Source organism: Equus quagga, chromosome 9 (assembly GCF_021613505.1).
Source record: "Equus quagga isolate Etosha38 chromosome 9, UCLA_HA_Equagga_1.0, whole genome shotgun sequence".
NCBI classification, from domain to species: domain Eukaryota; kingdom Metazoa; phylum Chordata; class Mammalia; order Perissodactyla; family Equidae; genus Equus; species Equus quagga.
Window position 1 is genome coordinate 65,572,460 of NC_060275.1, and position 12,058 is coordinate 65,584,517.

Below are 12,058 nucleotides of genomic sequence, written 5' to 3' on the forward strand. Positions count from 1 at the left end.
GGTGAAAACAAATCTGCAAGTAGAATTTACATCTTTTACAAAAAATCACATGCCTTTTGCTTTATAAACAAACAGCATACGTCTGTCTTTAACACAGGAAAAGATCAGGAGGTTTGTCCAATATTTCATAAACTCCAATGTAGTGAAGGAGATAATGAAATGGGTGAAATGAAAAGACAATGCCTCGCTAATGACAGCCTCGCTGGCTTTTCCAATCTCATCACTTCAGACGAGAGCCAATCTCATTATCACGTCTCACTGCTGCGTGGGGGTCGCATGGGGTCCGTTGGGGACCGCTGCCCACACTCCGGAGAGAAATGAAACTGGGTTTTGGTCTATTAACCACATCCCTTGAAATGGCTGGCTTGATTTTCAGCGAATTTGAAAAATGTGTTTGCAAATGTGTTTATTAAAATCCAGGCCACCAGGCAAGCAGGCGATTCCACCTGAGTGGCTTTGGGAGCGAAGGGACACCTTGAACTTCTCTGTCATCCCCCACCTGAGGGGTCAGCACATTTGTCCCGTAAGTGGGCCACTAACTATAAAAGTGTACAGCAGCCTCTGATACGCATCCCCAAAGCTACACTGCTTATAAGAACTTGACAATGAGATAACAGATCTCTGGAGAAAAAGGCAACTATTAAAACAAAATCTCGGGGCCGGCCCGGTGGCGCAGCAGTTAAGTTCTCACGTTCTGCTTCTCGGTGGCCCAGGGTTCACCAGTTCGGATCCTGGGTGCGGACACGGCACCACTTGGCACGCCATGCTGTGGTAGGCATCCCACATATAAAGTACAGGAAGGTGGGCACGGATGTTAGCTCAGAGCCAGGCTTCCTCAGCAAAAAAGAGGAGGACTGGCAGTAGTTAGATCAGGGCTAATCTTCCTCAAAAGAAAAAAATCTCAATGACAGCATTCTCTTCTCTGAGCACAATTCCTCCCCATAAACGCCTCGCCTCATTGAAACCTCCAGGTGAGTCTGAATAAGGCAGAGAGGTTTCATTCGCAGGCATGACGAGTGATCAACCAAGATCTTGGCACGCCTGTCCTTGCTGACAAGAACACACATCTGCAAGGGTGAAGCTTGATTCAGCAGCTACGTACGTTCCCTGCTACCTACAAACCACCAGGTGATGCACGGTCTGGATTTGACAAGGGAATAAATTATAGAAGCGATCAAGAAGAATGATGTTAGCTGAGAAGCAGTAAAAATGGACTCGACCCTGGTTTAGCAAAACCCCACCATTGTCACTGGCTCTTTCAAACCTTCCAACAACAGCCAGGTCACAACCATATTTGCCCAATTCCTGCCTGACATTTACTGGGGAAAATTCAGAAAGGAACAGCTAACATCACCCCTCTTCTGACTTTCTGACAGCCTCCAAAATGAATCCTAGGTGCTTCCCACAGCATAATTTGAAACAACTCAAGTTGAAAGTCAACTTGTTGGTTAAAAAATGTATAAACAAAAGGTCCTTTTTAGAAATGAGCTTTATTTTCAACGCTATTTCGTTCTAAAAGCCTGCGTATTTCCTTTTTCCTCCCACCAGGTTTACCTACAAATCAGGATTTCAAAAACCACCAGAAACAAATCAAACACCTGTGGGAAGCAGGCGCCCACCACCAGCGTTTCATTTTGGAGATTAAAGCAGGACTCTTTCAACGAGGCTTTCTGTGCAAAACGCTGTGTTTCCTCAAATGAGGCTCATTGTTTTTCAAACTTGAAATCACCCACTTGAAAAGCAGACCCAAAAACCCAAGCTTTCAGAACTGGGTCCTCATATTACCGCATAAATCACTCTCAGTCTAAAAACTGTACAATTAATGGCCCCAACAGTTACTTTAGCAGAGGGCTTGAAGGCAAGGCCAAATTTCTCACAACACCCTCGTCCGGCCCTGCCAACGGCTCTGCACCTCTCTTGCGTGGGAGTCAGTCAGCCCTCACCCTCAAAATCCTGGGGACGACCGCAGGGCACAGAGTAGCTGAGCAGAGCCAGGGGGACTGGGAAGGAATATGGACGCACACCCAGCACTGCTGTCAGACCCAGCAACAGTGAACTTGCTCCTTATTCATGAACGCAGTGCAATAAAGAGGCTGCAGGAAACGTCAAAGCCAACCTTTCTGCTTCAGATCCTTGGACAAAAGTGAGTTTTAAAAATCTGTATAATTTGAACCAAAAAGGATGGTTATTAAAAGTAAAGAAAGAAATATCAGAAACGAGTTTCTAGTGAAAGCTTGGTCGAAGAGGAATTCCAATCCAACGAAATGATCTACACGTGTTCTTTCCTCTACGGGGAACCAGAGTTATGACAGCCCCTTACAGGAACCCTCCTGAAACTCCTCAAGTAGGCAGCATTTCAATGCAGAGACCAGAGTGAAAATATCTTTGAAAAGAAAACAGTGACGTGGCTGGGAAACCGTGAGCATCTTGGCGAACATTTTTTCCACCCACCACGAGCTTGGGCTTTCTGGGAAGGTCACCGGTTTTCCAGGCAAAAACATTCTTGAAGTTGTCAGGAACGCAGGGGAGGAGACTCAGCTTCTGGACGTCTGTTCCTGGTTTCGTATCTGGGGTTCAGGAGCCAAAAAGCCTAGAAAAGTCAGAGGGCAGAAATGTCCGTGAGGACGGGATGCTGGCGCTCTGAAAACACTTGTAGTAAATATTTTATCTCCCTGTTCTTAAGATTATTTTACATCATTTTGTGACTTTATAAGTAACTCTCCTGTTACACAACAATTTGAATATACTTAACACAAACAAACCGTACACTTAAAAAAATAAAAGGGGCCAGCCCGGTGGCGCAGCGGTTAAGTTTGCGCACTCTGCTTCAGTGGCCCAGGGTTCGCCGGTTAGGATCTTGGGTGTGGACCTAGCACCACTTGTCGAGCCATGCTGTGGCAGGCATCGCACATATAAAATAGAGGAAGATGGGCACGGATGTTAGCTCAGGGCCAGTCTTCCTCAGCAAAAAGAGGAGGATTGGCGGCAGATGTTAGCTCAGGGCTAATCTTCCTCAAAAAAAAAACAAAAAAGTAACTCGTTTTAAAAGTACCTACTTTACATGAATCTGCAACATTTTAGCCCATTTTTTATTACTGCAAGTCAGTGGTGACTTTCATAAATAAAAAAAGACCTTTAAATAAAGAAATGATTACAGTTAACTCTGTTCCTTAAAGAAAATCTGGACTAGAAAAGGCGTGGAAACTGTAAAACTGTCCATGACGTTTGGGAATGGGAGCTAAGTTATGACCCAGGCCTATAGGGAAAGCCACAGAGCTATTACAAAGATAAAGAAGAGGATTCTACCATCTCTGCAACATTTTCATCAACCTAAACTGTCTCCAAAATGAAAAGGTCACTGGAAAAATGGGGCAGGAACAACTGGATCACCACATGCACAAGAATGACACTGGATCCCTATCTCACACCATATACCACAATTAACTCAAATTAATCACAGACTATTAAAATTAAAACTACTAAGCTCTTAGAAGAAAATTTAGGCATAAATCTTTGTGACCTTGGGTTAAGCAATGACTTCTTAGCTATAACAAAAACCACAAGTGATAAAAGAAAAAAGATAGATTGGACTTCATCAAAATTAAAAATTTTGTACTTCAAATGACACCATCAAGAAAGTGAAAAGGCAGGGCTGGCCCTGTGGCTGAGTGGTTAAGTTTGCATGTTCTGCTTCGGCGGCCCAGGGTTTCGCTGGTTCGGATCCTGGGCGCGGACATGGCACCGCTCATCAAGCCACACTGAGATGGCATCCTACATGCCACAACTAGAAGGACCCACAACTAAAAATACACAGCTATGTGCCGGGGGCTTTGGGGAAAAAAAGGAAAAATAAAATCTTTAAAAAAAAAAAAAAAAGAAAGTGAAAAGGGGCCAGCCTGGTGGCGTAGTGGTTAAGTGTGCACATTCCACTTCTCAGGGGCCCGGGGTTCACCGGTTTGGATCCCGGGTGTGTACATGGCACCGCTTGGCAAAAGCCATGTTGTGGTAGGCGTCCCACGTATAAAATATAGCAAGATGGGCATGAATGTTAGCTCAGAGCCAGTCTTCCTCAGCAAAAAGAGGAGGATTGGTGGTAGTTAGCTCAATGCTAATCTTCCTAAAAAAAAAAAAAAGAAAGAAAGAAAGTGAAAAGATAACCCACAGAATGGGGGAAAACACTTGCAAATCATGTATCTGATGATGGACTGGTATCCAGAATATAAAAAGAACTCTTACAATGCAGTAATAATCCAATTTAAAAAATTTGAATAGTCATTTCTCCAAAAAAGATATACAAATGGTCAATAAGCACAAGAAAAGATGCTCAACATTATTAACCATTGGGAAAATGAAAACTCCAACCTTCATATCCATTAGGATGGCTACAATCAAAAAGCTGACAATAACAAGTACTGACAAGGATGTGGGGAAACTGGAACCGTCATACACTGTTGGTGAGAATGTAAATTGGTACAGCTACTTCAGAAAATAGTCTGGCAGTTCCTCAAAAGGATAAATATACAGTTACTATATGACCCAGCAATTTGACTCCTAGGTACGTACCAGAGAGAACTGAAGACATACGTCTGCACAAAAACTTGTACCCAAATATTCATATCAGCATTTGTTACAGTCAAAAAATGGAAACATCCCAAAAATTCATCTACTGATGAGTGGGTAAACAAACTGTGGCATACCCTTAACAACGGAAAGCAATGAACTACTGACACCCGCTACATGAAAGAATCTAGGAAACACCATGCTAAGTGAAAGAAGCCAGACATAAAAGGCCACATAGTGTATGACTCCATTTATGTGACACGTTCACAACAGGTAAATCCATAGACACAGAAAGTAGATCAGTGGTTGCCAGGGGCTGAGGGAGGGGAGAACAAGGAGTGACTACTTAATGGGTATGGAGTTCCCCTCTGGGGTGATGAAAAAGTTCTAGAATTAGATTGTGATGATGGTTGCACAACCTTGTGAATATACTACAAAATACTGAACCGTGAGGACCGACTTCCACCTTGTACTTATAAATCCTCCACGGTGTGACACTCTCCTTTTCTCCCTATCTTCCCCCCCATATTTTAGTATGAAGATTTCAACATAGAGAAGAGTTAAAAGGACAGTTCAGTGAACACCCACATACACACCACCTACTTTCTGCAACGAACACTTGGCTTTATCATGTATCTATCCATTTATCCATCTCCCTTACTTGATGTGTTTTGAAGTAAGCTGCAGACACAGTACCCTTGGTTTGTAAACATTCAGGTGTATTCCTCCCTACATTTTAAGTTTCTCGTGACTTGTAAAATTTTCCAAAGTAGCTCAGCTCAAAAAATATAGAAGTGGGTGCAAGGAGTAGTGAACCATCCCTCTGCCCCACTAACTCCTTCAACAGTCGCAGCACAGTCACCTCCGTGGACAGTCTGGAGTGCATCCTTCCAACTCCTTCACTAGAAGTGTTTCCCTCACAGACTTCAGGCACTCATTCAGCATTTATCCAAGGTTTACTGCATGCAAATCACAACTGGAGGCCAAAATGTGCATGCAGGTGACCTATGGCCTTCTTTCCTAACATTCCCCGTGTAGACAGAACCTTCCAGCACACCATCAGTGATGGCATCGTCACAGTCAGTCCCACAAGCATCCTTCGAGTTACCTGACACTTCCTCTGTTCTTGGACATTTAGGTAATTTCCAGTTTTTTAATATCCTGGGAAAGTCAGTCACCGCCTCCCTGACAGAGTCCTCTCTGGAGAGAATCTCCCCTCACTCATGGCCCCTGCCCAAAGAGCCAGCCTAGGTCAGGGGTCAGCCCCCTCTTTCTGTAAAGAGCCACACAGTAAATAATTCAGGCTTTGCAGGCCAGGCCACCAGGTAGTGCAAAAGCAAAAACAGGCAGCAGGTAGACATGGCCCATGGGCTGCAGTTTGCCGACCCCGGAGCTAAGTGGTTTTGCTGGAGTCAGGAACCCCCAACCCAACTGGACCTGGGTAACACTTGGCTAGGTCACTCAGACTCTGCTCCCGGGAAATGAAATCAGGACACTGGCTACCGACTATGTTGGCCTTGGGGAGCTGAGCGAGGACGTCATGGAGCCTGAGGCTGCCACCCTGGTCACAGCCCAGCAGATGAGCAGTTAAGAAAGCTAGTCGGGCAAGAGAGGATAACAAAACTGATGGACAGAAAAGAACAGAATGATGAAAAAATTCCGATTTTCCCCCTGTCCCAGGACCTTTGCATATACTGCTTCCAGCGCTACTGTCTCTCTCCAGCTCTGCCAATGGCAGGCTCCCTCTTGTTCTTTAGGTCTTGATTTAAATGGCACCTTCTCAGCAAGCCTCACTGATCAGCTGCTAAATTGAGAGTCCTCTCACATTAGCCACCTCACAATTGATTTTTCCCTATTTGCTTGTTTCCTTTCCTTGTTGTGCGTGTTATCCTGTACATTCGCTGATGGCAGGGACGATGGGTGTCTTGGTCTCCGCTGTCACCCCAGAGCACAGCCCACAATGAACAGTTGTGAGTGAAGGAATGAATGAATGGACAGGTGGGAACCTAGAAATAAAGGCTGGAGGAGCCCCCAACTCTGTTCGCCTTCCTGTGAGTCCTGCTCACGCTTCCTATGCTGTTCTGTGAATTCCCTGATGTCTTCGTGAGCCCTCTCTGTACCTGGGCAGGCCTCATCCGAGCTCCCAAAAAGGGTCTCTCGGGGTATACACCACAGGCCTCGTTCTGGGCTCTAAAACATCCCGTGACACAGTGAAACCCTTCCTTCCTCGCTCTCCTAGGTCCTCGAATCATCTGCTCAAACAGCCCCTGGCCTGGCACAAGCACTGCCCGGCAACCCCAAATTCAGCACCTCGATTACTCAGGACAGCTGACTTTTCATTTTCATCCTCTTTGGGGGAAGCACACAGGGATAAGCCCAGAATCGCAGAGAACATCAGCTTCTTCTGTTTCTTCCCTGAGTCTGTTTACTACGAGTCTCATAATTCATTACCAGCAGCATCGGAATTATGGCCCCGACACCGGAACGAAAATCAACCCGACTGGATTTTTTTAGCCTAATTAGAAAATGGAAAGAGGCATAAAAACAGAAGTCAAGTCTGAATACACTGCTGCTGGCTTCCAGCTGGGCAGGGGCAGGATCCAGTGGCACGCTTGCCATCAAGCCACATTTTCCACCTTGGCAGATGCCAAGTGCGGCAGAGCTGGTGAGGGCGACAGGGCCACAGCTCAGGGCAAGGCCTCCCCTGGCAGCCCCTGCCGAGGGGCCAGACACAGCCAGGCCATGGAGAACGCCGTGTTCCAACCAGAGTTCTAGCCTGGATCGTGGTGACAGAGTTGAACCCCTGTAGCCCCTAGTTTCTTCTCTAGCTTGGAGAGTGCTTATTTTGAAAGCAGAAAGCGTGACACAAAAATGTAGTCTGAGGATACAGAGAATGACCACCAGGTAGATCGCTCCGGAGAATGACGCTGAGGCCGTGACACTGAAGGGGACTTACACGATCATGCAGAACATCATGAAGACGTTCCACAGGGCGATGAAGATTCGGAAGTATCTGAGGCTCAGTAAGAACTCCCGGATGTTGTCACCTGCAAAGTCAGAAAGTGTTTTTATAAGGACTGCTACCATTTCTGCTGGCCCAGCTGCAGCGTGCTTCCGCTGTCTCTGCCTCGGGTTCCAGTGGCAGCAGGCCTTCCCTTTGGGCTCCCCAACCCTCAGCACTCAGGCTGTGGCTCCCAGACCAATCCCGTGAGGGCACCAAGCCCCCAGCCTCTGACTGGCTCACTGAGGGGCGCGTGACCCAAGTGTGCCCAGTGAGAGTCAGCCCTGGGAGTTCTGCCCCAACGACTGGGATAGTTGCTTTCTGCCAGCTGTGCTGGGCTAAGAAGTTATAAACCCAGTACTCCAGGGCAGGGGTCAGGTAACCACAGCCCGGGGCAGAAGCTCGCCCCTGCCACCTGTTTCTGAACGGCCCAGGAGCTAAGAACGGTTTTTACACTTCTTTAACGGTTAAGAAAAACATAGGACATTTTGTGAGATGCAAAAATTACATAAATTCAAATTTCAGCATCAGAAATAAAGTTTTACTGGAATACAGCCGTGCTCAATCATCTACATATCGTCCATGGCTGCTTTCGAGCTGCAGTGGCAGAGCTGAAGTGTTGTATCAGAGACTGCATGCAGCACAAAGCCTAAAATATTTACGATCTGGTCCTTAACAGAAAAACGTGCAGAGCTCTACTCTGGGGTCACCTTTGTCGATACAAGCCAGCCTGATAAATAAAACCAACCCAGAAGGAAAAAGAGAGCAGGAGACAGGTACACACTGGAGAGCTGGTTTGTGCCCTAAACGCAAGTGGGCCTGAAGACGGCTCTACCTTTGGACATTCCCATTTGCTTTGACTACTCTGAGCCGGGTGTTGACGGTTTGCAACTAAAAGCATACTGATTCGGACGAGGAAAACGGGAGTTCTGCTGTGGTGATGACTTCCTCTCGTCCCCTGATGCCGAGGAACAGAAACTGCTCCGAGAAGAGGTCATTTGGTATGTTAAGACTCCAGAGACCTAGATTCCAGAACCTTACTGCAGGGTTTCGAGCCTCTCAGCCTCCCTGGCTAGGCCTCCAGGATGAAACAGACAGGCCTGGGTTAAGTGATGTAGAGGGGTGCCACCCACAGTATCATCGGCAGACTGGAGCTGTCCAGTAAAGACAGAAGACCGGCACGAGCTGAGAAATGTCCCCAACAACCCAACGTGATGGCCACCTAATGATGCTGTGCCATCCAAGTGTGTGGTCAGCGTGTGGTCTTGCTGAACAGGGCCCAGACATGTCCAGTACTGTCCAAGCCACAGAGTTAGCCACATGCGGCACAGCCTATGTAAGTGTTGGCCCAGGACAGACTGCAAATATCAGAGATGGGTCCATCTCCAGGATGTGTGAGAGGCGCTGCTCAGCAAGGCCCTTCTCCGAGCCCAGGATCATGAAAAGGGGCTCTCCTGCCATCAACAGATGCCAACTGAAGGCCACTAGTTCCCAGCAGCAGCCAAGTGCAGGAGACATAGGGAGGAACAAGACAGGTGTCCTGCCCTAAAGAGCTCACAGCAAGGACAAATACTAAAGAAGTGATCAGATGTGATTATTCATGTGACGAGGGCCACGGCAGAACACACTGGGGGGACCCCACCTAGTGCGTGTTGGGGAGGGGTCGGAAGACAACTCTCTGAGGAAGCGCATGAGCTCCGACCTTAAACGGAGACAGGAGTTTACTGCCCTTCCGTGGAGGTGACATGGGCCAGTGTCTGACTTGTCTGTTCCCCAGTTTCCTCCCATGCAAACGGGGCTGATGAGGGTCTGGGAAGACCTTGGCACAGTGCCTGGCACACACCGAGCCCTCAACAAACGCAGCCACTATGGTATTAGGGTCAGCCAGGTAGAGGATGGAGGGCAAGGAACCCTCTCTGCAGGGAGAGGGCCCTGGCTGGAGGGAGCCTTGCAGGGAGCCCCTGATCAGGACACAGCCACCTCAGACCCAGTCTCTCACCCATCACAGCTCCTATTCAGATGTGGGCCACAGCCTCAGGGCCTGGCAGGCTGCCTTCCACAGAGCAGCTAAGCAATACACACAGCTGCTGAATGAATGTACGAATGAATGAATGAACAGATGGATGGTCCAGTGACTGAGAGAGCCACCTCTGGGGTCAAAAAACCCAGGTTCTTGGGCCTGGCCCGGTGACACAGCTGTTAGGTTCATGTGTTCCGCTTCGGGAGCCCGGGGTTGGCCAGCTCGTATCCTGGGCGCAGACCTACACACTGCTTATCAAGGCATGCTGTGGCAGCGTCCCACATATAAAGAAGAGGAAGACAGGCATGGATGTTAGCTCAGGGTCAGTCTTCCTCAAAAAAAAAAAAAAGAAAGAAAGAAAAACCCAGGTTCCAATCCTGATCCTGTCACTGACTTGCCAGGTGGCCATAAGCAAGTTAAGCCACATCTCTGAGCCTCAGTTTTCTCATCTGTAAAATGTGAAAACGCCCTTACCTTTTAGGAATGAAGGTGAAGTGAAACACCCATGAGAAGCACCTAACAAGGTAGCCACCACCAGGCAGGCCTCCAATAAAGGGGAGCTGTTGGACTGTTTTCAAAACCACTGCTCTTCGGGGTTCCCCTCACCTTTGGACAAAGCTCGATCACTGGACCCACCACCTCGTCTGCGACGCCACCTCCCAGAGCACCTTCCTTCCACACACCCCAGCCAGGCAGCAACCCCATCACCGCCCCCACCTGACGCCCCCTCCTTCACCGTTTCTTCCTGGTGTAGGAAGTCTGTCCCACCCCATAGTAGCACAGCCCACAAGGCAGGACTGACTTTGGTCTTGTCCTCTGCTCTGTCCCCAGCATCCAGCACAGTGGCCAGCATGTAGTGGGTGCTCAGCAAATGCTCGATGAATGGATGGATGGATGGATACCACAGTCACGGGCAGGGCCCATTAGATTCCAAACAGTCACTCGAATAAACTCAGCAGGAAAGTGTACATGCCAGGGCCTCCGGGGACCAGGCAGGTGAGATGACGTAAAGACGAGAGGGTTGGGGCTGGGAGGAGGTAAAGGCCACAAGCCTTGCTTCAGTGGGGTCCTGCTTCTCAACCCCATTCAACAGGTGCCAAAAGGTCATTGAACCCCGAGTTGTAGAATGTTCTGATTTTTCTTGAAAAATCAGACATCTGAATTTCTTATATGACATTTCCTGACTTATTTGAAAGCTAGTGTTGGCATCTAATTACAAAACAGAGGACAGGTCTACAGTACTCTGAAAACAACAGCTCCTGGTGAGGCTGTTCATTCACTCAATCATTCATTCATTCATTCATTCATTCCTGCTGGAGTGCTGGCATCGCGAGGGCACAGGGATGAGCTGAAACTAGCTGCAGCCTCTTCTCTGGAGCTTAAGGTCAAGTGTGAGGGGCAGACATTTGCCAGATGACAGCGCACATAAAAAAACTATATCTCTGGGAAGTGACCTGAGAGCTGACCTACGCGGACAAGGGGAGGTCTGGTAGGAGGAAGAAGCCCGAGACAGGTGGGCAGAAGCCACACCCTCAAGCCCGTCACACAAACACGCGCACACACAGTTCAAAAGGACCTGGTGACAAAGAACTGCCCTCTCTGAAACGGAGCGATTCCAGAGACCAGAAAGGAGGCCTTACCTGTGCTGGGCTCCCGTGACTCATCCCCAAAGCCCTGCGTATCCTTCTTTTTCCTGCAAAAAGAAGCAAACAGAGTCCATTTTCAAAGGGACATATAGACTGCTCAGTCCCCTGGCCCTGACCCCCAGCTCAGAGGGGAGCTCTAGCCCTACCGCTGACTTGCTGTGTGACCTCGGGTGGTTCAACGACCCTCGCTGGGCCACCCCCTGCCCCGCCAATCACAGCCAGGCCTGCAGCCGCCGACACGGTGTCCGCGGGTGCCGGGTGCGGGGCCGAGGGTACGGGGAGGGCTAAAAGCTTCTTAAGGGGTGGGCCTGAGGCTCACCGGGGCTACGTGCGAGCAGAGGGACCCGGGGGAACGGAGCACCCGTATTTGAAGTCTGGACGAGGGGAAGGTCACAGGAGGACAGTCCAGGATGGAGGCGGGGCCAGAGGACGGGCTGGGGCTGGGGGCGGGGCCTGAGGCGTGGGGCGGGCTCGCGCCCGGAGGGCGGGGCTACGGGTCCCCGGGGGAACCGCGGTGCGACGCGGCCTACTCACAGCTTAAAGTTGAGCACCGCTCCGGCGTTCATCAGCAGCGTCCTGCGGAGGGAGAATGCGTTAGCTGCGCCGCCCCCACCCCGTCGGGCCCTCACGCCCCAGCCTCTGGTCCCCCGAATTACCCGAACAGCAGGACGTCCCCGATCATCGTTACGACCGAAGCTGCAGTCACAACCGGAAGCGGAAGCCCTGGCGTGGGCGGGGAGAAGAGCACGAGCCAACCAATCTAGAAGCAGCGCTGGCGAAGGCTGGGCCAGTCGACGGCCAAGGCAGACAGCTCCCGCCCTCTGCAGGCCA

The 12,058-nt window shown here is 49.3% G+C and overlaps 1 protein-coding gene across 1 annotated transcript; it reads right to left on the minus strand.

Annotated features, from left to right (window-relative positions):
• Positions 1-1,471: 1,471 nt before the first annotated feature.
• SMIM7 (small integral membrane protein 7) lies at positions 1,472-11,978 on the minus strand. The gene is made up of 5 exons (XM_046671757.1): positions 11,884-11,978; positions 11,762-11,803; positions 11,222-11,274; positions 7,517-7,607; positions 1,472-2,590 (listed from the first exon to the last, which is right to left on the minus strand). Exons 1-5 carry the CDS (start codon positions 11,907-11,909, stop codon positions 2,575-2,577), a joined length of 228 nt encoding a protein of 75 aa, XP_046527713.1. The 5' UTR covers positions 11,910-11,978; the 3' UTR covers positions 1,472-2,574.
• Between the last annotated feature and the right edge of the window lie 80 nt (positions 11,979-12,058).

What these genes read in the sequence shown, in the direction of transcription:
- SMIM7 (XM_046671757.1), bottom strand. Translation starts at nt 11,909, where the DNA reads ATGATCGGGGACGTCCTGCTGTTCGG. An exon ending in GGGGACGTCCTGCTGTTCGG is followed by an intron (nt 11,804 to 11,883) that starts GTAATTCGGGGG and finishes CTCCCTCCGCAG; the next exon opens with GACGCTGCTGATGAACGCCG. An exon ending in GCGGTGCTCAACTTTAAGCT is followed by an intron (nt 11,275 to 11,761) that starts GTGAGTAGGCCG and finishes TTCTTTTTGCAG; the next exon opens with GAAAAAGAAGGATACGCAGG.